We start from the raw sequence: 24529 nt of genomic DNA, 5'->3' as shown, positions 1-24529 counted from the left end.
TGAGCGACCGCTTCAGTACCACCCATGCACAGAACGTGCTACCTGGAAGGGCGCATAGCGATCCTGCCAGACGGAGAAGGATCGTTCAGCGCATCAGTTTAGAAAGATCACCATATAAGAGAAAGGATCGATGTACCAGCCGGGGAGACTTTAGCGGCACAGACGGAAACGGTGCCCTAAAACATAAATCAGCAAATCGTCGTCTCTCGGCAAAACTCTCCCGAATGGGAATGGTGCATTGTCGCCGCTGCGACAACTTCAACCATGCGGATCCCTTTCACACTCATAAATAATCGATATCGTCTACAGCGTACTTATCACGAACGTTGCCTATCTCTCACGAACCAGCCACCGGGTAATGCAATACACCAGCAGTACCGAAGCGCCATTAACGAAGAGTCCATTAAAGCCTTGGTACGAAACAATTGAAGGTCACGAACAGTGAATAAAAATCCTATTTCCGTCTGTCGGTGGGTGTATGAAATACGTCCTTGCTGCCGGTTGGCACTAATCTAATCGCGCCCTGGCCCAAAACATCATCCTTCCCCCTTACGAACGAACCAATTCTCGCGAAGTGTGCCCATTAATTATGAGTCGCGTTCGGCAAAAATTAAGCGATCCGCCTGAAGTGTGGGGGTTGATGCCCCGATGGGTTGTTGGACCCGGGGACTCGGGGGTTTTAAAAACAAATATTGTAACGCTGTCATAACACGCAACTAAAGTCGAGCCCGATCCGGCGATTTATGACGTGCCACAGCGGCGATGTGCGTGTGCGCACGAAAATCTTGGCGTTGGCGCACAGAAGGATCTGCGCAGCGAGCAGCAGGGAAGGAAATTGCTTTTCGGGATACGTTTTTCCGCGCACCGGTGATGTTTCGGACGATTAAGCAAAGCCCGTTGGCGCATAATGCAAGGATCGCCAAATGAGCCGTTTCAAATGGGCTAATTTGTGAAAGCTCTTAACAGCTATTACCCCATCAATTACTTCCTCATTTTTTGGAAGCAAAACAGAAAGAGCAGAGCCCTTTGTTTCGGGGCATGTTATCATCCTGATGTGCAACGTAAGCCAAAGAGTAAAAAAAGAAACTCAAATACTACCGCTACTGATGATGATAAAGTGTGCTAATGATGGCAATTAATTTAAACACCCTTGATTGTTTCAGCTTTGGGTCACGGGCTCCGGGGATTGCGATTGCAACCATAGCGCTAATTTGGCAGAAAGCGTTGATTAGGAGAAAAAATTGAGGCGAAAAGACGGTATGCCGGATTGGATGACCGGAATCGTTTTGATTTTATGGCAATTAATTTATGTTTTATTGATCTTTTGTCACCGACACGAGCGACTACGATATCCTTGAGGGTCGATATCCGTCGCCGGAAATTGAAAGCATTAAAATCACAAATAAGCCTCAAACTGGGCAAAAATTGAACGGGAAGGAGGTAAAGCATAACAGCGACAAGGATTTGATAAAGAAAAAAAAACATTCGACAAACGGACGCGACCCAATCGGGACGTGCGTGGGTAGATCAAACAGATCGCATCGAAATATCAACGTTCTGTTATGATCATTTTAAATGTATCGGTTTCATTTTTCTGTTGGTTTTCCGGTACGATTATCGACTTATCGAACCGTGTTCGGACTGTCAGATAAAGTCATACTCGCGATTCGAATGGTCGTAAGTAATAAACCCTGTAGCGAACGATATGGCTGGTACCCCATCAATATTGAACACACCAATAGCTATTATGTATAGCAGACACAGGGAAGGGAAATCCAATCAAAATCGAACCATTTTACGATCCTGTTCGATATGATTCACATTTTTTTAGCTCCATCTCCATGCCGTTGGGTCTTCAGTCCCAATCCACATCCATTCGGTGCCGTGGAAGAGTTGACCAATATTCTTACGATGGTTTAGGCCTCGTCCTTGTCTTCTTTACTTTTAATTATCGGACTGAAGTGTGGGTTAGTGGTAATGAACTTGTAGATCGTTACTATGTCATTTCGTTTATCTCTTACCATCAAACAGCAGGTTGCTTCATAGCGACACCAGTTAATAGTTTGAGCGAAATTGAACAAAATTTGGTAATTAATCTAAGGCTCTGGAGATCACACAACACCAATTATGTCTTGCCAAGTTAATCACCGAGCAATGATATAATAAAGGTGTATGTTTGCGAAAATTTTGATTAGATAGTACAGTGCGTAAAAATCATTAACACCACTAGTCCTTTTAAGAATAACTATAAAAGTTGGAGACATAGGATTTGGTTTTCAAAATTCACGGCAAAAACGGCTCATTTCTCAGTACATTTATTTAGCACCTGAACATGTTATTGGCCCCTGCACCAGGGGTGTTTATACATATTTTGTAAGGTTATTGTTGTAGCATTTTATTTTTAAAAAAATAGGATCAGATAAAGCGCATAAGAGATTTTTTTTAATCAAATTATATCTAATTTTGCATAAAAACTTCTCCTATAATTGCATGCCGAAGTTCACGAGACATTTACAAAAAATGCACCATAGCTGCGCCGGTCTTCACACGGCAGGACCGGGGTTCAAATCCCATCCAGATCGCCTCCCTATGCACAGGGCAGACTATTTTGTTACTGGTAAAACCAAGTCACAGATAGCCAGAAATGGCAGGCCGAGACCTCTCGAGGTTGTAGTGTCAAGGAAGAAGTTCAACTTGTCTAGTAATTTTCAAAAAACTTGTGGCCTTATGGTTGTGTTACTCACTGTATTATTCCGCTATCAACAGAAGTATACTTCATTTTTAGGCTCTTCACATAAAAGGTTAATAATTCCAGTCGCATTTTCATTATGTTTGGGCAAATATTTTTACTCTTCCTACTCGATTTACAATAATAAAGATAAAATCAATCCTAGACCAACATGAACATGTCTGCTCGCCAAACTAACGCCAGAGTTCAAGACCTTGTGATCTCCATCTTGAACATGACGTGTCAAGGACTTGCGATTATTTACAGCTGCAACGTTTTGCCCCTTTTTACATCTCTATTCAAGACCATGCAAACCATGAAACCTACAACATGGTTCCACCATGGTTGTTGTCCACCGCAAACCATTTATTACAAACAAAACACTTTCGAATCGTAGCTGAACCGTCTCCAATAAATGATTCACAAAGCATAAGAACAATCTCAACCCAAAGGCTCGCCGGTACCATTTCCCTTGCCCTTGCTGGCCGGCCGATCGGATCCGCTTAATTTAATAACCGTTTAATAAACATTAATTATTTTTACGCTCCTTTGTGGCTGTGGTTGTGGAACAGGATCTCGCATCTTCCTGTGCACGCACGCGATCCTCCGTGTACGTGCGTTCGTAGCACGGTAAGATGGATTATTTATCGACATTGTTACACTTTTAATGGCATTATTAAGCGCAATGTAAACTATCGATTTCAATAAGCGCGATGGAAGAAGAGTAATTCAGAGAAGAATATGTTTAAAGTTGGATGAGCTTGGCAGGAGCATGTCATAATTTCTTTGCAAGCACCTATAGTGTTAAGCGGCTGATAAATAAATAAATGCAGAAGTGCTGGAGCCGTTATAAAATATTTTAATTGTTTTTTTCCTGTTGTTTGCAACTCAAGTCAAGACTAAACAATCCTCCGCCGAGTTCAACGCATGGCAATAAATCTCCTGCAGCGCTCTGCGGACGTACAAGTTAATTAATGCGCACCCGTAAATGGTCAAGCGGGACGCAAAGTTTGAAGCCTAATTGCATTATCTGATCAGTGCCCAAAATTGTGCGATCGGTAAGGATCGAAGATTTGTTTCTAATGTTAAAAATAACCCCTAATAAAATGGACATAAATCTGTGGACGGTTGGTGTGAAACGGATTCGACAGTCCACAAAAAAGGAGCTCCGTTTGATACGGTCGTACGAACGCGCTCACTTAAGCTACTCCGCTAGCCATCATCATGTCATCGTTTTCGGCAAGGAACATATCTATTTCCCTCCCACAGCGGTTCTAGTTCGCTGCAGAAGCGGCGCACGTTTGCAGCAGACACATAAATTTCGCTATGTTAATTAGCAATCCAACCATAGAAATGACCTTTAATACAGTTCCTATCGAGATCATATATTTTGTTGGTGAATCGTGAGGACAAGCTCTGGCGTGCCTGGCATAGACTGAGGTTTTCCTTTTGGGAAACAGAATGCGACAGTCGTCTGTACGGAGGTGGAGTGATCTTACACCAAACAAAGCACATGGTCGAAAGGCTTTTTTTCTGATGACCTCCCGGGGAATAGTCCAACGCGATATTACCATCCAAAAATGTCACTTTCAATAAACTAGATTTCATTGTGTGTGCAATTATAGTGGCCATGCTTGCATGTTTTCTTGTGACACATGTTTGCCCATTGCATCTTCCATTATATGTTTCATGGCGAGAAGGCGTTAAACATGCAGCGACCCACAAGTGTACAGCACCATAAACACCTCGCACTGATTAAATCTACATCGAATCGGAGATAGATTGGACAATGGAATGTGTGGTTGCGGAAGAGATTTTGAACCAGAATAAACTACGCGATTCTTTACAGCGCATGTACAGCGATCTTTTCCCGGTGGATGATCAGGTCCTTCCTAGCAGGCTAGTTCGCTATGGATAATTTCTACGGCTACAGTCACACTTCCGATCACTGATTACAGATTGTGATTGCCATTTTTATGCTGTCCCATTCTCTGTAGGTGTTAACATGCATGGAATTCTTGGTGAGAAATGATCTTTTGATCCAAAACTATTCTTGGAGCTGGATTGTAAGCACAGCGTAGGGAAGCGTGTTACTCCTTCTGGTACGTCGATTCGAGTAGGAGTAGCATTTTAAGGTCCGCACCTAGACAGCTCCAGACGCTTTTGTGGATTTAAATCTGTCTTTGAGGATATCTGAAGATCTAACTAGTCCAGATATAAAAAATCAACATACAATACATTAAATGATCTCTCAATTTACGCAATCGAATGCTCCAAAATCGCTATCCAACCTTGAGTCTAGCGGAATGTTTAAACCCGTCACAAGCACGTGATCTATTTGAAAGCCAATACGAAAAAACACAAACTATTCCGCTAGCTATTTGGCTCTCGTGACGAAACGGTCCGCCAGCTACCACGATTCACGTGACAACGGTGAAATGTACATCCACCTCGAAGCATGGCTACGAGACCGCCCATAAAACACACTCTCGTCAAGTGACGAAAAACGGGGAAAACAAATTCAGCTCTACCCTACCGATCCTCGTGACACGCTGGCAGTACCGGCGTAACACGGCGTGCGGAAAATAAATGTGTGCAAAAATGCACGTAAGCCAGTGGCGGCGATCGGAGTGCAGTTGCAGTGCTAGAGTCCACTACCGGAATTTGCATCGATGCATTGATGCGGTGTGGTGTAGGAAACACGAGAGGGAAACACGGCACACAGGGTGGGCAAGAATAGATTGCATCCCGGCTCGATCATATGATCGCGATCCGTGCCCATCATATGATGATAGTTAGTCAGCGTGGTGGCAATGTAATGTAATGCAATAAACATAAGCCCGACACACACGATGCGACGGACGCATGCGATGTCCGGCATGTCCCAGAAGGTGGACGCGATGAGTGAGGGTCATTGAATCAAGGGCAAGTTTTGCTTAGGAGAAGCGTGTACTATGATTTGCTGAATGGCTTAAGTCACGTACGACTAGTCACGTCACCACCACTCACACTACCAGGATGTGGTGCTTATGGACTTCCTGCACAAGTTTTAGCTCGATCCTTTTTAAAGCCGTTTGGTGGGACTTTCCTCTGCCTGAGTCATTGATTAAGCATGATCAATGATCAAGAGAAAAAACTGATTGCTTCGAGCTCGCCTTCAGCTTCATTCACAAAACCCTCCGATTGCCCATTGACCACGGTGGCATGTAAGGGAGTAAACAAATCATTCTCACTGCCTTCACATGCTCATCCCAGAACGTATGGCCCACTAACCTCTAATGTACCGGATTTCACACCGTGCAGCAGAAGCTTATTTGGCCATCGTCGGTCGGCCGGGCTTGGCGCCAAGCGTGTTTTCCATAGTTTCACTTCACGAGTACGAATGTGTCTTCCAGAGCGTTAAATTTATTGGCAACCTTGGCCACCGATGCACCTTCCCAAGAAGGCGTTTTAAACATGTAAACATGTCGACAGGTCGACTGTTGGTGCGGCGCCGTAAACCGTTCCCTGGGAGAAGTAGATGAACGAGCGGAACGCATAGCAAAACGACAGCAGCTGCAGTGGCTGGCCATTTGTACGCCTTACATCTCCATCTAATACTTGCACTTTTCCTCTTCTATTCTGCAGGATGAAATTGCGGACAAGGCTATTAAGCTTACGGCCCGCGAGCGACGCTTCATCAAGTTTGCCTCGGTCGAGTTCGATGGGCAGATCTACATGACACCGCAAGACTTTCTGGAGTCGGTCGTCGAGCAGGAGCCACGGCGTAAGTACCCCATCTTAAGTCGATCCTCTGGCCATCCATTGGCCTTTCTCTTTTTCAGTGAGCCTTCTCCCGGAATTGGCCTTAGAACTGTGCCGAAAAAGGGTTTCCCGGCTACACAAAAAAAAGGCCAGAGATTAGACAAGGCGCAACGAGTGTCCTCCGAAAAGGTCGTTGGAATTCTCCGGTGAGGACACCAAACAGCTCCGGGAATTGGTGCGTGGGTTATTTGCCTATCGGAATGCAGCAATATCGGAAGGTCGCCCCGTCCCAACATGAAGTCCTTTTAATTATGGGAACACGTTTCCCGCCCCTTCCGCCACACTTACATTACGCCTGCGCCCTCGTACACCGCTCACACTCATCTGTTTCTGCTTTCATCTGCCTACCTTTGCAGCACGGCTCAAGAGGAAGTCATTAACGCATGGCGAGATTCAGCAGCTGAAAGATTACACGCCACCGTTGAAGCACGGCTCGTCGCAGCTTTTCCGCAGCCTGCGGGACAAAGGTAGGTAGCGCTGCTCGAAATCAACCACGAATGGTCTTCGCCGGGCCTCGATTAGCCTCCAAGACACCACCCAGTCTTGACAGTGTCGTCATCGCAAAAGTATCGGAACGCTTTAAGATAATGCACGTTCGGCTGGAAGCTGGCTAATGTAAGCGGGCGGTTTATCGCCCAAACAAAAGTGTAAACAGGCGGCAGAATTTTCTCCCCGAAAGAGCTGCCACGATATGCTCTTTGTAATTATTGCCCCGGTAATGATTCATTTGCAATATCTCATACCAAACCAGTATCGCGTCCGCGTAAGGTTTTTTCAGTGGGATTTTTTTACGAGCTAAGTTTGAGTTTGAATCCAACCGTCTGAGACCATATTACCACACAAGACGCGGTGTCTGCAAAAATTGTATCGCCGTAAATGAGTTCTTTAACCCCTTCCCTACTCTAGCAAATGGCAAGTGAAACTGGTATCCACGGAAGCTAACCTGTCAGTTCGGCGCGTTGCTTTATCACAACCAATACGACGATCCGACGACCAGCGGCTGACTGTCCCAATGGTTTAAAGGTCCATCTTTCTAGAGTACGGATTACCATACTAATCAGAACACTCCAAACACGCGGCAGACGATGTCTGCACCAAGAGTCCCCCTTGCCATTAGTGGACGGACCCTCCGAATCCAGCCCATAGCTGTGCGTTCCCATTTAGGGCCCATCGGTGGGTTCTCTCGGGTTGGTTTGGTGGTACTTGCATCACGCTCGATAGAGTGTCGCCCAAAAGGTCCGATCGAATTTGAATCCGCCTCTTTTCTTTCCGAAATTTGAACCGCGGTGTTACGGTCTAATTTTGGTTTTACAAAAAGCTTTGTCACTTTATCGTAAACTTTTAAAATAAGCTATCGCGCGCATCCTCACGAAGCGGCAGGTTTCGATCGTGCTGCCTCCGAGATAACTTGGGCCGGGTCTTGGTGGTTCTTGCTCTGGTGGAGACCCGACAACTTTACACTCGCACCGTTCCCATGTTGAACAATCGGATTAACCATTGGTTATTGCCGAGGTATTAACCTAAACTGGCATGGCACCCAGCACGGACGTTTTGTACTCACGCAGATTAACGATGGGATTTTTTGTCTGCGCTTTGCACAACTGGGAACGATTTTGTTTTTGGGTAGGCAAAACACGTAAATTCATAAATCAATGCAGAAAACTGGTGTTTTGCTTCGTTATTAATTTTCACTTATCTTGTGCGGAATAAATTTCTATTAAGACTTGACGGTGACTTCCAAATTTGATCTTCTAATTGAATCATTTTCCTTGCAGGGATAATTTCATACACCGAGTATCTGTTTCTTCTTTCCGTACTTACAAGTAAGTGAAAGATTCTTTACCGTAAAACTCTTGGTAACTATTTTTTTGAATCTTTTTAGAACCTCACTCCGGTTTCCGTATTGCCTTTAATATGTTCGATACGGATGGGAACCAACGGGTAGACAAGGATGAGTTTCTTGTGGTGAGTTTCTCTCTTTACACCCGAAAAGGAAAACCAGTAAAATATCATTCCAGCTCTCTTATTAGACGAAATCGGATGCAGAAAATGGAACAAGCTGTCGATATTATTTCCGTATTTCAATTTTTACTCGGCAGCTGCTCGAAAAATGCAAACTGATTCCGCTACTTCCTCCTAGATGGCGCTAGTGTCTTACGAAGGTTTTTTGAAAGCGACGTTGCTTCGTTCGGATCCCTCACACCCGAATGACGTTGTTCTATTCATTTCCTTATTTTTTCATTCCTTTTTTTTAGTACTATCAACTTTTCTTTTTTTTTCAATTATTTTATTTATAATTACTTTCTTTTTCCATTCACCTTCCCCCTTTTCTTACCTCTATATCTCTATATATGGCACCCGCCGTTTGCTCGTTCCGTCTGTACTGTGTCCGCTCTTTCTGTGGTGGTACCCAAACCCCCTACACAACACCACAACACAAACCGGCTACCGCACCAACGCCTTGTTACGCACGTTGCCTGTTGCTCCCATTGTTCCGGAACACAAACACACGCACGTAAAAACTCGTTGTGTTTGCGCGCGCTCCAACTCACATCACTCCCCGTGGTGCAATCCACCCTGCGCACAACGCGAAAATCCCTGTAAACTGGACGCAAAAACTGTGGTGTGTGCAGATACGACAGCTGCTCGGAGGATCGCTGAAGGATCGTGATCTAGACGAGGCTACGCGTAAAGCTGTGAGATTTGTTTGTTATACTTTAGTACCTACCGTGGTGAACCTTTCTTATTTTCCACTTCCCTTCTTATTTCTACCTATTTTTCCCCAAACATATGAACAACAATAAGCTTGTTCCTGTAATGTGTTGCATAGTCGAAATAACGTAGCTGCTTTATATGTTGTACAAAAAAAAAATCATCGCTCTCTGTCACACTGCCATAAGCTGATTTTATGATGTGGCCTATTTAAACACTTTAATGTTTTCTGTCGTCCTTTTCTTAACGTTACGTGTGCTCATCGCTCAAATGCAGAAGTAAATTAATAACTTTCAAGAGCAAAATGAGATCTAAACTTTCTCCCTTCTTTTTTTCTATCCACACACTGAACTGATACCAACTACTACTGACTGATCTTCTCTCTATAAAATACTAAACACAAACGTTGAGTGTATATAATACAGCTGTATGTGCGTGTGCGCGTGTTTTAAACGCACCCTTAAATTACCTGTTTTAATGCAATGAATTTTGTTTCTTTATTTTTTCTCTCTCTCTCTCTCTCCCCCCAAAACTACTTTTCCACTGCCGCGCGTTCTGTTTCGATGTTTTCTTTCTTAAACGGTCGAAATAATGCGGGCAATAATCTCGCCTTCGAATGGCCCGTTTAATTCGAACGCACTGTACAATCATTTATCTACACCGCACACTACTGGCCACACACACCACCCATGCATGCCTGCCTGTGGCTAACTTGTGTACCACGCGAACGCGAACTCACCTAAATCGTGCGTGAGTAGCTGCTGCACCTTGTGTCCACCAGTGCGCAGGCGAGATTTTTACTGAAAAACTATCACGAACAAAAGTCACAAACTTCGGTCGCTGAACAGCGCAAACCGGGCCAAACGGCTGGCCTCACTCACGCTGGCGGGAGGGATGAGGATGGGGGAAGTACTGAAACGGCACCGCCACCGGTCAAGAAGGGTAGAACGGCACGATTAGTAAGTTTTTTCGACAAGTAGCGTTCCTGTATTACTTTTCTTTTTGGTTTGTTTGTTTTTTTTTTTGGTTTTCACGCAATACCTTACCCAACCAGCTGTAATTATGGATTTTTTTGAGTTTTACTTTCTTTTTTGACGATTTTATTCTCTTTTTATCCTCTTATCTGCTTTAATTTTTATGGTGTGAATATTTCCTTTTAGTTTGCCATCGATATTGTATTACTGGCTAAAGTCTCAATAAAGGCCCCACTCACGGGCACTCATATTTTCACTACTACTGAGATACCTAAAATTAAATTAGACATAAAATGATTACAGAAGTTTAGACATAAAATGTGATTTTTATGTAATAATAAAATATAATAGTAAAAGGTCTGAATAAGATACCGCTTTGCGTAACTCAATAGTGAGAAGTGAGTGCCCGTGAGTGGGGAGTACTTTAGCCTCATTATATACGATTAAATTCGGCTAATTTTTTTTAAATTGATTTACCAAAAAAAATCCCACTAAATTATTTAATACCTTTCTCGTTGTGTACTACTGGAGTGTGTGCGTGTGCGTGAAACCCTTCTAATGTTGTAACGTGTTGTAACGATAGTGGGTAAACCCCCCCCCCCCCCAACTTTTGTACAAAGTTTCCTCCGTTCTACGGAAAATAATTTAAAAATTGGGACATTGATTAGAGGTTTATAACTAATCGGGAAAACCAGGACTTCTAAGGCGAAAACTAATTTCCGCATGAGGGAGTGCATGCGACGATGGGTACGAAGAATCGGGGGATAAGTGTTCAAGGAGGTTGAAGAGAATGTGCAGTAATATTCCTCGTCCATACTTCGCTTCCCCAAAGCTATGCACCGTTTAAGTATATAATTTAAGTTATAATACTTTTGTTTCCCCTTCCTTCCTCTCTCTATATATCTGGTCTATGTACCTTTACCTTTATTAATTACCTTATTACAATTTAAAGCTTTCTTTTGGGTTGTCGAAACTGATTTTGTTACAATTTTTTGGTAGTGATCGATCAGTATCTATTTGCGCTCCCTTGTTTTTGCTGCCGATGCTGTTGCCGCTGCTCGTTCGTCGATAGTTGAATGTTTGGTCGTACCATGTCCGTCCGTCCGTCCGTCCGTCCGTTGTTTCGCTCCTGTGTTCCGTTCGATGTTAAACCGCTGTGCTGTGTCGCCCTGGAGCGTTGTCCCCGATATTAGTGTGTAATCATCCGTCCGTCTTAATGTTGGTAATCCTTGGGTTAATGGTGGCAAACGAAACACACACACATATTGTACAAAACTGTCCTTCCTCATCGGTGGATAACTGTGGCGGGCTGGGATTGTTGGCAGCCAGCCAATTGGTTGCCGACCGTTGTGCTGTAACCCGTGCGTGCACGTACATACTCACTGACATCCAAAGTAATCCGTAGAAAACAGCTCACAATGTGTACAGTGTTTGGGACTAAAACCGATTCCTCCCTGTGCAAAAGGACTTGACTGATTTTGGCCCGGTTTTTTTGGTTTTTATTTTCATCGCTTACCGAAATGGCGCGCCATGCCGTGATAATTGTAACGAGTTAGATGGAAAAGATTTTCAGCTTCGCCTGGAAGGGAAAGCGTGGCATCGAGAGTAAGGAAGGTGAAGAGCCGGGAGAGCATGTAAGTGTTTGGCGATTTAAATAGCGTATGTTTTGCAGCGGTATTATAAGCTGTCTCCTATCCGTACCTCCAGGATGACTACGTAGACGATGAGCAGGGTCTGCAGCGAAAGCATAAGGTCGACACGACGCTGCAAATCCATTTCTTCGGCAAGAAGGGCGACAAAGACCTGCAGTACGATGGGTTCTACAACTTCATGAAGAACCTGCAGACCGAGGTGCTCGAGCTGGAATTTTGCGAATTTTCCAAGGGCCACGAGCGCATCTCGGAGGTGGACTTTGCGAAGATCTTGCTCCGCTACACCTACCTGGTAGGTGTGGATCGATCGATCGATGGTCGATCAAAAACCCCCCAGCCGTATCTTATGTGGTGCCGTTTTAGGATACCGATGAGTACGATAACTATCTGGACCGTCTGCTGGACAGAGAGGCCAAGGAGAAGGGCGTATCGTTCGACGAGTTCCGACAGTTCTGTCAGTTTCTGAACAATCTCGACGACTTTTCGATTGCCATGCGCATGTACACGCTAGCCGATCAACCGATTTCAAAAGGTACTTGGACCAGCTCTTTCGCAAATCGAATCGACGCTTACCATGTACAACCTCTCACCAAACGGGTTCACAGATGAGTTTTCGCGCGCGGTAAAGATTTGCACCGGTTCCGAGCTGAACTCGCACCTGATCGACACCGTGTTCGCGATCTTCGACGAGGACGGTGATGGGCTGCTGTCGTACAAGGAGTTTATCGCGATCATGAAGGATCGCGTCCATCGCGGGTTCAAAGTAAGTCACTACGAGCATATCGTCGAGGACTATCTGGATGATATCGAGAAGGGTACGGTGTATGCGGATAACTTTCGGCAGCTGCTCAAGATGCGCTCGCGGGCCTGCCGAAGGTTGCGCCGGTACCTGCTCTACTTTTACTATCATCCGGACCATGGGCAGACCGATAGCACGAGACACTATCGTTAGTTGTAGAGTGGTGGTATACGTAGGTTAAGAAGCTTCCCATGTTTCCAATATCAAAAATTCGGTACGTCAAATTCGGTGAGTTGTGTCGTGTACAGTTCTGTAGCCAATTTCGATAAAACTCTAATACGGCTTCCCCAGATTGGAATAATTTCCAGTCACGCTACTTATTTTTACTCTTTAAATCTGTTTGTGTGGCATAGAATAGAACTACCGACTAGTGCCTATTACTGAACTTATGCTTAGCTGTGTCAGTGATCAAAATTTTTTTCACCATGTTTTGGTTTTGTTTCCTCTCTTTATTTTCGAGTCCCCTCATTTTATAGAAGCAAATTTTTAGCTTAATAAACACCCATTTATCTAAATTCACATTTTGTTTTGTTCACGTCTCTTGTTGCATCTTTATGTGGTTCGTTTGCTGTCCTTCCTCTAACATTAACTCGTTTGCTTAACATGTGTGCTGGTCCGTGTCCTTAACATTGGAACCATATCCTGTACAAATATATGTATATAAATCGGCAGATCATCCATCCAATCATATCACAATGTTCCATGTGTTCGTACGAGCAAAATGTAAGTAAAGCCATGGCGAATTCAGGTAAGTATGATTAACTGTTTTGTGTTGTACAGAAGGAAATAAGAATAATGGCCCTCTGCATCCTCACCATGTATGTATGTGTATCTAATAATCTAAATCACTTGTAAATTAATGTACAAAAAGAATACGCTAACATACAGTTTCTCTATCACTTTATAATAATAATTCTATCATCTTCTTAACCTTTTTTTTAGTCGAACGTGAAATCCGAAGGATGGGAAGCATTCAAGCATTGCCTGAAGCAGGAAATGAAACAAAACGTCTAAAAGACCGTTCTACTTCGCACAAGGAACCAGCCAACCAACTTGCTCCTGCTCCTACAGTTATGCAATCTAGCTAAATTGTTTTACGAAAATGTTAAGCATTTTAAACAAAGGTTATTTATTTAGTTTAAGGTTCAACGGAACAAAGCTAACCCAACTTAACGTTCTTTCTCTACGCTTTCGAACAAAACAAACAAACAAACATCCGCCCTTGTAGTGCCATAAACGCGGGGGGGTTTAAACACACAACGATCTCTTCCCGATTGTGTGTCTGTGTCTGTCTTATGGTTTTTGTTTTTTGAGTGAAGAATGTTTAAATGTTAGAATGTTACTTAGTACTAAATAGAGAGCGCAACACATTCTGTTTCATTTGTTACTTGTTAGATGTGTTACAGCTCTAATCGTTTGCTGTTTAAAAAAAAAGGATTTTTTTTTATTGGGTAAATCATATCGATGCTTCTAAAGCACACGCACCCGGAATAATTAGGTAGAAATGTTCAAAACATACTAAAAAACTTTTAAAATTACTCAAAATGCTCATTTATGCGGATGTTCTTACTTTATGTCTACAAGCGTTCACAATTTCTTGCCCTTTTCCACGTTTCCTACTAGTGATGGGTCGTACGACTCTTTTCATGGGTCGACCCGGAGTCGAGTTCGTTCCGATAGAAATCAAGTTCGATCCGTGGGTGCAACGAGTTTGAGTCGACCCGTTACCTTAGGTCGACCGTAGGATTAGACCGAACTCGTCGAACTCACGGGTCCACCTCAAATCGCTATGGGTCGACTCAAACCTAAGGGTCGAACTCGTTGGAACTAGCAATACGACTCGAGACGATTCCGGGTCGCTTACGGATAGCTTCGACCCGGCAGTATCAGGCCAACCCGCCCCTCACTATATCCTACACTTGCCAACGTTAACTTCGGGAAGTTTTATAGTAAAATTCAGAATAGCGTTAAGAGCACACGGATCGCATCAAAATACGCCAAATCGTGTACGTCTACTATTAAAAGTGAATTTTAAACTAACAAACGAACAAGGCTTACGGAAGAAAGTATTATCGAAACAACTTACCAACACCCCCCCAAATATTATTCATCAAACACTCGCGTCTGATTTCGTACGAACGTAACACCAAAAAATACTTAAACTCCTCTCCGATTCTTGCAAAACAATCATAAGCACGTGTTTGCAGCAATTACGTTGTATTGCGAGTGACAAAATAAATCCAAGCACGAGTTTTTGAAACATAGCTGCTAAAAAAAGAGTAAATAGCAGATTAGTACATCCGAAATAAAAAAAAGTAGCATAAATTGTGATATTAAAGTCAAAATTCACAAATAGAAAAAGGTTAAGAAAAGCACAAATGTATTTTACGTTAGTTTTTTTTTGTTTGTTGCTGTTGCTTTTTCTCCTTCTCATTCATCTGTGTTATCTGTTTGCTTTGTTTGGTTTGCCATGTCCAATGTCCATCATCGCACATTACAATTACGATCTGGGGTTTCTGTTTTTCTCTGTCTCTTTATGTACTGGGTACAGTTATATCGTATTTAATAAATTAGTAAAACGTTCAAAATATCATTTCTCGCTTTCTTATGTTTGTCTGTTTCGCGGACATTTTCTTGGTATACTTCTGTTATTCCTTCCATGTAGCTCCCATCCACATAGTTTTAGTTGTATTGCCATTTGAAACAAACAATTAAGACGGACTGTGGAACCGGACAAAACGGGCGATATAGTGTCGTGTTTAATGTTTAACATCGCATAAAGGGCCCGATACTGTGTGATAATACAGCTTCTTCCGTTTTATCCCTTAAGAGGGAAGGAAGGTTGGTGGTGGTGGTGGTTTAGTTAGTCGTTAAAATCTTTACAATTTGTCTGTCTGCTAATCGGGAGGATGTGTCGATATTTTAGATAGTACTTGCGACGCATTGTTGTGGGACATTTTACATTTGATTAGTTTGATTTTCCGTATTTTTTTTTCGTCCCTCTCGCTCTCTTCTGCCGGTACACCAAGCGTGGTTGCGTTTTGAAAGCGAATCAAACAAAAACCAAATACACATTTCCCGCTCGGGAGTTGGAATTCCGCACTGATATCGGGTGATGTCACACCTAACCCCCGGAACGAGGACACCAAATTTGTAAAACCTATTCGCCACTCGGTAGACGCCTATCAAAATATATTGTGTTCATATTAAATATTATTAGTAGTCACCGTCATATCATCATCATTATTATTATTACATATATCGTTATTGTATATCTGGTGTACGCCGAATGTCGCCGATTGTGTTTCGTTCCCGACTTATAATGCTCATACAAAAAACGTACCAATAAATAGGCATAAATATGCTCACCCCCACTTAACGTTACAATTTAGTGTATGTATAAATACTAATTATACGCGAAGACGCTACGAAGCATTGCCGATTGTTTTGATGTTTTCATGTTGTTATCCACGTGGTTTTTTTTCGAAGTCTTTTTGAGTTTTTGTTTCCTTTTTTTTTTTGGTTGCCTAGGTTACACGGTGCGAGATCCCAAAAAAATCGCTTTAAAGGGATTGGTGTAATTTTAACGTCAAAATCATCTCGGTTCATCTACCCGCTTTGTTTAGAGCACTTCATGCTATCGCTCTCTCTCTCTCTCTTCGACCGAAAACTACCATGGCAACGCATAGCAAGTGACGGAGAGGGCTAGAGAGAAGCGAAATCTTCTTGACATCACGCATCATGCAGCCTGTCCTTAAGATTATGAACGCGCAAACGTAAAGCCAAGAAACGAGGAAAGGAACCATGTTTTTTTTTTCTTCAAACAAAGCTATGCTTGTGTTACTTCTACCCCACACACACCTCGAAGAATATCAACTGAAAAGAGTCCAAAGTCCTTGTTTTTAACATAAATCCTACCATTAAAACCGTTGCATTCTTCCATTATTGCACAGATCAGTGTTGCTTTTTGCTTGCTTGCTTCTTGCAGGATTCTTAAACTGTTCGCCAGGAATCACAATCATTGTTCAAGGTGGTGCTTGCCACTACCAAGCACCACCGTTGTTGATTCGTTTGATTTTCGTGGCAAACTGGTGGCTGATCCTCATCCTATGACTGAATTCTCTGAACAAGCCTTATAAAACTATTTAGTATCTTAAGCGTTTACTCTTTAGCATCGTATATACTGTTTTCCGGTTAGCCTTAGTCGTTACATCTCGTTTAAAAATCCATCCCCATACACATCCGACATGCAGCACGTGGCGCCCGCTTACGCTCTTGGTGCTGCTCCTTTGGTGGATTTCTCCAAACTCTGACTAGATGCTACTACTGCTACGGGGAGGGTATTTCAACATTCAACACAAAACCTTATCTATACTCTTTTCCAGGACCATCGTCATTACTCGTTTCGTTCGCTCGCTGCAGTTCGTTTCTTCTGTGGGTAGTATAGTATATGGCGTAAATCTATTGCATTCATCAAACACAGTCTCTAGTGGACTGGCAACAGTCGAGTAAATAATTTGCCTGTTACAGTATGTGGTGACGGGTTTGCAAGCCTGACTTGAGGGAAAACAGGACGAGAGAGAGATAGGTGACTTTGCTTTGCTTGTTCCATTTGTACTTTGGATTCATATACGCACGTGTACACGTGCATGACGTGTGTAGTTTCTGTGGAAAAATATGGCCACGACGCCTGCTCGCTGTGAACTGTCTGGACTATTTTGTATTTTGTGTGTTTTTGTAGTCTGTTCAAAATTCAAATTCAAATTTTAACTGTCGTTTTGGTAACAATTCTACAGCGAAGCTGCTTCTGCGCTACGCTCAGCTGCAATTCATACGCTCCATTTCGTACACAATTTATAGTGCGATACCGGTCGATGCTGTGCAACATACTTCCCTTCAATGCAATTCCTGTTTCCAATATCGAATACAAAATATATATATACCCTCAATACATATATATGTAGATGCAATCTGTATCTGTATATAGTTGCCTTTTCAATACAATAAATTACACGTGAATATATACTTTTATTCTCTCTCTCTCTCTCCTTCTCTCTGTGTGTGTTAGCTTCTCTTTAGCGAGTTTATCATCTGTTTGGAAAAATAAACAAAATACTTGCATCTCTTGCCACCGGTTAAAGTCTCGTGTCGTCTCTGTGTTTCCACTTCGATTATCATTTCTCATTTGTATGCGTTCGCTATTCCCTGATAGGTTCTTGGTTGCTTTACAGCAGCTTTGTTGTACGATACTGTGCCAATATCTTTTCGTGCTTTTACTTTGTTGCTTCTTACAGGGGTTGTGAGTTAATAACGCAATAACATCCATTTTTATGGCAGGCTCCTTCGATGAAATGGCAAACTAAGTTAGTTGATATGGAAACGGCTTCAGATGGTAGGGAAATCAAATACCTTTTATTGTGATGTCCTCAGATGATATTGTCATCTGTAGCCGTTTCCATATCAACTAGCTTTGGTTGCCATTCCATCTAAGAAGTCTGTCATAAAAATGCTATGCTATTGCCTTATCAACTGAAAAACCCCTGCATCTCTGTTTTAATGGTTTAAAAAATCAAAGTAATTCATTTGCTTTACCTCGCTTATTAACGTACGCCTTATATACACAAACACCCAATAACGCTGCTTGACCTTTAAAAAATGTCACACAATGATTTTCAAAATTATTGCTGCTTCTTTTAGGCGAGTCTAGGCTAGACTAGGCCTCTCTAGCCTCCAGGTTCAGTATTTTGTTTTTTGTTCATTTTAGGATTGCATATAGAATTCGCGAAAGCAATGTACTTAGTTCCTGCTGCAAACAGTAGTATACATTCGTCACATATGGAATGCGTATAAAATATGTTAAATTATTTCTTAATCCCCTTCGGTTGGAAACATACACATCGGTTTTCGGGAAGGTTTTTTTTAGATCTGCCGGCACTTTAAACACGGCTCTCGTGACTAGTAACATACAGATAGGGTAGTTTGCACGCTAAAGCAACGTAGCGTAATCGTGTTAGATGATGCCATCCGTTCCCCTACCCAGGAGTGAGGATATTTCAAAATATAATCTCCTAAAATTTACCCCACCAGCTTCGTGCTGGACGGACCACATTGGAGAAGATTGCATTTTGAAATAGTAGTTCGCCGCCCATGGTAAAGGATTCGTCGTGACTAGTGATAAGGTTAGAGTGATAGCTCCTCGATTGTGTGTGTGTGTGTACGACAGATAGTTAAGCACTGATGTCGTCGATTGGGGAAATGTGAAAGGAATCTTGAAATCCTTGTTTGGTAGTTTTCACCGGTCTTATTATCCAACCGGAAATCGTACACCGTCTCGACAAAAACAAAATGACTATCAGTGCAGTAACGGTTCCGTGCGCCACCCACCAGTCGATCGATTTGCGGAACTGACACACCTTACCAAAAGTCTTTGTACGACCCTCAGGAGGCAGTCACCGGGGCACCTTGCATATTGCTGGCCATCAGCGAACCCGCCAGTGTGCTGTTGGCTTGGTTGGCATTACCATTCGCCGTGCCACTAGCGCTACCACCGCCAGTCCCATTCGAAGCGGACATTTCCGATTTTACGCGTCGTGCTATGTGGGAACGGGTGTGCTTGCGCAGATGATCCTTACGATAGAATCCTGAAACAAGACAAGCAGACAGGTAAGAAATGCGAAAATCGGCCTGAGCTTAAATTCCACGTACCTTTACCACACTCGCCACAGATGTGCTTCTTCTCGCCGGTGTGTATTACGATGTGAAGTGTTAACTGTTCCTTGCGCTTGAAGGACTTGAGACAAATCTGGAAAGCCACAAGAAATGCGCATGTTAATTACCCCTACCGAACACCGGTGTTCTTAGCGAGCGAGCAACTTACACTGCAAATGTGTGGACGATCGGGAATGTGCGACAATTTATGGCGGGTCAGATGGTCCTTCCGCTTGAGCGCAGCATTACAGATGTCGCACACGAAGCGACGCTCGACCGCGTGCGAGATGACGTGCTGCTCGATCAAACCTCGCTCCGGGTAAGCCATCTGACACTCGGGACAGCAGAACAGTGGCGACCCATCGAGCGCCTTCGTCTCCCGTATCTGGCCCGGCTTTGGGCGCGGTTTCTTTTCCTTCGGCGGTTTACGTTTCTTTTGCTTTTTCGTTTTAGTTTTACCGTTGGCTGGGGTAGAGCCCACGTTCGCCTCATCTCCATTCGCTGCCGTCCCACCACCATTGACGGTGCTGCTGCTAGAATTGTGCGCATCGGAACTTTGTCCATTTGCGGCCATTTGCTGATTAACGAACCCGTTGTCGGTGTGATGGTTTGCCGAATGTTGCTGCTGCTGCTGATGGTGTTGCTGCATCAAGTGTTGATGGTTTAGGCCAAGGCTTGCAGCAGCCGCACTGACCGCCACATTGCCCAGCGCCAGATTTAAATTCGAACCATTCTTGAGACTTAGCAAATCTTTCTGCACATTGAACGCGTTCGTTTCCACCCCGATCAGACCGCTGAGCGGACCGGGTGAGTTAAGGCCGGAGCCGGCGATCGAGCCACTGTTCGGTTCCTTCTTGATCGTTTCGGAATACTTTAGCAGATGTTGGATAGAGATGGGTAGCGTGGCCGACAGCAGATGGGACGAGTAGTCGACCGTGTTGGAGGGATTGGTTAGCGTTTGCCAGGATTGGTTAACGTTTTGCAGGATTTGCTGGTTGATCATGTCGTCCCGATCCACCTTCAGCACATTTCCTCCTCCTCCTGCTCCTCCTCCTCCTTTGGTGACTTTTGACTGGTGATCGTTGCCCATCGCGGCGTTACCATTGCCGAAGGTGGTGTGATCGTTGGCGGTTTGCTGATTCGCACCACCGTAAGGATGTGCCATGTTTTGCCCGTAGGACATCGGTGTATTAACCACTGAAATTAAAAGATAGAATGTGTATGAAAATTTTGGGAAAATTATGTATCAATATATAAAGAAAAAGGTGCTATGAGCTAGGAATTATCAAACATTTTTGTAGCACATAACTTTACAATACGAAAATTTAAGTTTAAATTTAATTAAACACTTGGAAGAGACCCTAAAGAAAAGTTAAAAAATACTTTAAAGTACATCGGCCCAGGTTTCCGTTCGAAATACAGATCTTTTCACCATTTCGGCCAATTTTAAGACGTTTTTGGCGAACTATTCACCTTAAAAATTGTATTAATAATAGCTCTTGATTAGCGCGAAGCCCTAAAAATAAAAATATTAATAAGGAAATAATTAACCTCTGGTTTAAAAATAAGTTATAAGTTCTCTAAGGGCCAGATTTGAGATTTACGCCTGGCGCATGTGGCCCACGAGGCATTGCTTTCAGGCACCTGTTCTACAGTACTGTACAAAATTAAGCTCATACGCATACATTTATTACATATATCCTTTCCAATGACGGTCGGTAGCGGCGTCCATCTTAACAGGACCGGCTATCGAATCCCTTCTGGATCGTCTACCCGTACGCAGGACTGATTATCCAGCCATGGGTAAACTAAATCAAGAATGCTAGAAATGGCAGGCCAAGACTTCTTGAGTACATCTATTCCTACATAGTTCAAAGAATTCTATTATTTCAAAAATTTATAAAATTTATCAAAAAATATAAATCATTCTTGTGTTCGAGATACGCCGCACGCAGAGCGCACTGTCTTTATCCCCCTAGTTAGTTAAATTCAATCCCCTCGCAAAAGAAGCATGTTTCATTCCAGACGCGCATGCATCGGGTCCATTCCATTCCGAGGCACACCACAATGCTCTGTCTCGTTCTGGATGTCCCGGCGGCCGGCGATTACACATTACGCTGCAGCATGTTACTCTTCGCCGTCATCAAACAACCATAATGCCATCTCGTACACCCTCTGCAGCTCCCACCCTCCATTACCCCCTCTCCCCCTCCTACTCCTCTTCGTTCCACCCCATGCTAGACCCATCCACCTACCCAACCACCCACTACACATTACACCACCCACACTCCGCCTCACTCGCTTTACAAAGCACACAATGCACAAATGCGATGTGAGTGTGTGAGTGTGCTGTTGAGTCGTCTGCACCAACACCACCAAACGCTGCCGTTGCTAGTGTCAAATGGAAAACGAAAATATACAGCCTGCTGCTGCTCTTCTGCTAACAAACAGGCCCGGAATCCGGATTGTTTGGACGGATTGAACGCTAATGCATTACGGGAACAATATTTCTGCAGTTCATTTTGTTGTTTGTTGTTGTTTTGTTTACTTTGAAGCTTTACCAATAAAACTTACTTGAGGTAGTGTTCTGATTGAAATGGTTTCCGTTCGTAGCACCGTGGTACCGGTTGTTCAGGTCCTGCTGCTGCTGGCCAAGATTAGCGCCGGCCACTCCACCCACCCCATTATTGCCGGCGGCTGCCCCGAGTCCGACCCCGTTAGCGCCGGCCGCACCATTTCCCGGTGCACTGTTGGTGCTGGTAAACGCACCATCATTGCTGCCAAATTTGGCCGCAAACTGATGGATACCCGAAAACGGTCCACCGAAGGCCGAGAAATTCATCACTTAGAGGAAATGCACTTTTCTTACTGACCACCGGGCGATCGTGGCGTTGTGGCCCGTACAATATCTGCTGCTCTTTAACAATAGCGCACACAACTACAAACACACACACAACAGCAGCAGCAGCAGCAGCGACCACTCCGTAATGGCGTCCATAAAGATAGGGGATGGAGGGGGTGGGTGTCCAGTAGTAGTAGCAGCACCACTCGACGATTTTCCCGTAGGAATGATTTTACAACGCCCTTCCTTCTTTATCCAGCTTGAAGTTCTACGGTAATTTGATGCCACTAGCGTATTGCAGCACGGAAATACTCACACCCGATGCCACCGGCTGCGCGTATTGCGAATGCGTTTTTTTCGTTTGGGAAAACCAATGGCAACCAAAAGAGCAGCAACCACTGCGATTGTGACGCGATACGCACATCCAAAATAAACCGCACGTACACACATACGCACACACGCTCACGCACTAGACGGGGCTGTAGCGTAATGAGACAATTTTACACAGAAAAACTAACGGCGGTACTTAGCTGGTGCCGTTTTTTTTTTGGGGGCCATATACACCGTGCCTTTTCTAATGGCCGCCACACGCGCACAATTTTGCGTCACTGGTCAATCTGGGGTGGTTTCCGTTTTGGGGTGTCTCAGTTACCGATTAGTTTGAAGACTTGTGTTCCGATTTCATGGCGCCAGACTACTGCTGGTAATAAAGAACAAAACAACTGGAATACGGATTTCCATCGGCACACAACAGAAAAAAAAACCAGCACTGTCTGAGGGATGTGGATTCACAATGGTGTCTCTGTCGGGAAAGCAGCTAGTACAAGGGAAAAACTAACCAAGAGCCCAACCGTGCACACACATGCAGCCGAAACTTATGCTGGCGAATACGCGCATCGGCTCTCGGTGTGTGAAGTTTACAATGATGCCTCTGTCACATACACTTGCGCGCGTGCAGCATCGGTGGGCGCCTCCATTCTCTCCATTCGCCCCTGCCCGGTTACGGCGAGTGCGCTGCATACAAGCAAAGCCGTCTTTGATGGAGGGGAAAATGATGGGGTTTCGGCGAATCGCGTGGAAATCTCCAACCTCTACGATGCGCTTGTGCTCTTGTTTACTACTGGCTACATGCGTAGGGGGAGGGATGGACGAGTTGTTCTACACATGTGTAGTTGGATGTTTGGTGAGCAATCCCGTGACATTGGTTAACATAATATTTATTTTCTTATTACAAAAACAAGTTCTATTTTCACTATCACTCACAGCTTAACATTGCAGTAACTAATCGATTTGTGCACCAAATTACCTTTCTATGCCTACAAAACCACGTGCTAAGATGAAATTTTCCGCTGAATCATCACGACTCGCACGTGGCTTCACACGCTTCACCGTTTGGTAGTACTCCAGTATGCTTTTCTCCAGCTTCGGCACATCCCCATTGTCCCAGACCTTCATCAGCAGGGATGCGTTCGGGGTGGACATCAGTATCGCAAAGCGTAGCACAGAATAGCACAGGGTCGTTATGTTTTCCTGATCCAATGACCGCACGCCGGTTGCGTTCGGTGCCATATCGGACAGGACACAGTTGACTCTTCGATCACCGAGACTGGTACGGATTTTGTCCTGTGTTTCCTTACGCAGGAAGTCACTGTTGCCGAACAGAATTGCATGCTACGCAGAATGATGAATGGTTTAGTCTTTTCCGAAAGGAAATTAACAAAAAAAAAATCCCGTCTCACCTCTATGGGATATATCTGAAGAAGATCCACCCCAACAACCGTGCCTTTCGGTTTGCCCGGCACAGCACCGTCGGCATTTGAATGCTTCACTGCGATCTGCGTCCAGGAACCGGGTGCTGCTCCACAATCTATCACCGTGTAGCCCGGTTTGATAAGGCCATACTTTTGGTCCAATTCTAGTAGCTTAAATGCGCTTCGACACCTATTTTAAAAAATGGTTATGCATGTAAACATAACGATGCCGGTAGTGAAAGCAACCATCCGCCCGCGATTGCTTACCTGTAGTTCATCATTTTAGCCCGTTCCACGTACGGATCTCGCAGCTGTCTGGTTAGCCATTCTTGTGAGCTCTTGCTTTTACCCTTTAAATTGTTCGGAACGACTTTGGCGAACGTTTTAGCCGCTCCACCAAAGGTGCTGATTTTTCGAGCCCACATACCAACAACAACCGTGGGGAGGAAAACAGAACGAATACAAAACAACACTTTACCACCCCTTGGTGGGATGAAATGTCAACGGAATAGCCGTGTTGCCAAACTGAATGCGTTATACCGCATGGTTGGAGGATTGG

The 24529-nt window shown here is 44.0% G+C and overlaps 3 protein-coding genes across 11 annotated transcripts in view; 1 reads left to right on the top strand and 2 right to left on the bottom strand.

The window, feature by feature from the left end:
• The window catches only part of LOC118502987 (calcium uptake protein 3, mitochondrial), a 46464-nt gene extending 31531 nt beyond the window's left edge, over positions 1-14933 (top strand). For 3 of the 9 annotated variants that reach the window (XM_036035779.1, XM_036035783.1, XM_036035784.1), the window contains 10 exons: positions 6356-6494; positions 6889-6999; positions 8308-8355; positions 8415-8497; positions 9166-9228; positions 10003-10203; positions 11775-11852; positions 11926-12162; positions 12234-12402; positions 12476-14933. In XM_036035779.1, the coding sequence (XP_035891672.1) occupies positions 6356-6494; positions 6889-6999; positions 8308-8355; positions 8415-8497; positions 9166-9228; positions 10003-10203; positions 11775-11852; positions 11926-12162; positions 12234-12402; positions 12476-12822 (1476 nt within the window). In that variant the 3' untranslated portion in view covers positions 12823-14933. The remainder of the gene's footprint in view (positions 1-6355; positions 6495-6888; positions 7000-8307; positions 8356-8414; positions 8498-9165; positions 9229-10002; positions 10204-11774; positions 11853-11925; positions 12163-12233; positions 12403-12475) is intronic. The other 6 variants (XM_036035782.1, XM_036035787.1, XM_036035781.1 and 3 more) reach the window with 6 other exon arrangements.
• A 3185-nt stretch (positions 14934-18118) lies between these two features.
• On the bottom strand, positions 18119-23293 carry LOC118502988 (zinc finger protein 717). The gene is made up of 4 exons (XM_036035789.1): positions 21952-23293; positions 19547-20574; positions 19375-19471; positions 18119-19310 (listed from the first exon to the last, which is right to left on the bottom strand). Exons 1-4 carry the CDS (start codon positions 22217-22219, stop codon positions 19108-19110), a joined length of 1596 nt encoding a protein of 531 aa, XP_035891682.1. The 5' UTR covers positions 22220-23293; the 3' UTR covers positions 18119-19107.
• Positions 23294-23415: 122 nt separating this feature from the next.
• LOC118502997 (rRNA methyltransferase 2, mitochondrial) lies at positions 23416-24467 on the bottom strand. Its single transcript, XM_036035805.1, has 3 exons — positions 24238-24467; positions 23959-24160; positions 23416-23890 (listed from the first exon to the last, which is right to left on the bottom strand). The coding sequence occupies exons 1-3, from the start codon at positions 24393-24395 to the stop codon at positions 23522-23524; spliced, it is 729 nt and encodes a 242-aa protein (XP_035891698.1). The 5' UTR covers positions 24396-24467; the 3' UTR covers positions 23416-23521.
• Between the last annotated feature and the right edge of the window lie 62 nt (positions 24468-24529).

The sequence above is a fragment of the Anopheles stephensi genome, chromosome 2 (assembly GCF_013141755.1).
Source record: "Anopheles stephensi strain Indian chromosome 2, UCI_ANSTEP_V1.0, whole genome shotgun sequence".
NCBI classification, from domain to species: Eukaryota; Metazoa; Arthropoda; class Insecta; order Diptera; family Culicidae; genus Anopheles; species Anopheles stephensi.
This window is presented reverse-complemented; position numbering and strand designations above follow the sequence as displayed.

Excerpts from the sequence above, each read along its gene's own strand:
- LOC118502988 (XM_036035789.1), bottom strand. The coding sequence starts at position 22,219 with ATGAATTTCTCGGCCTTCGGTGGACCGTTTTCGGGTATCCATCAGTTT. Across the intron at positions 19,472-19,546 it reads ATCGTCCACACATTTGCAGT|ATTTGTCTCAAGTCCTTCAA; the intron begins GTAAGTTGCTCG and ends GTGGCTTTCCAG. Across the intron at positions 19,311-19,374 it reads CTGTGGCGAGTGTGGTAAAG|GATTCTATCGTAAGGATCAT; the intron begins GTACGTGGAATT and ends GTCTTGTTTCAG.
- LOC118502997 (XM_036035805.1), bottom strand. The coding sequence starts at position 24,395 with ATGTGGGCTCGAAAAATCAGCACCTTTGGTGGAGCGGCTAAAACGTTC. Across the intron at positions 24,161-24,237 it reads GCTAAAATGATGAACTACAG|GTGTCGAAGCGCATTTAAGC; the intron begins GTAAGCAATCGC and ends TTTTTAAAATAG. Across the intron at positions 23,891-23,958 it reads TTCAGATATATCCCATAGAG|CATGCAATTCTGTTCGGCAA; the intron begins GTGAGACGGGAT and ends CATTCTGCGTAG.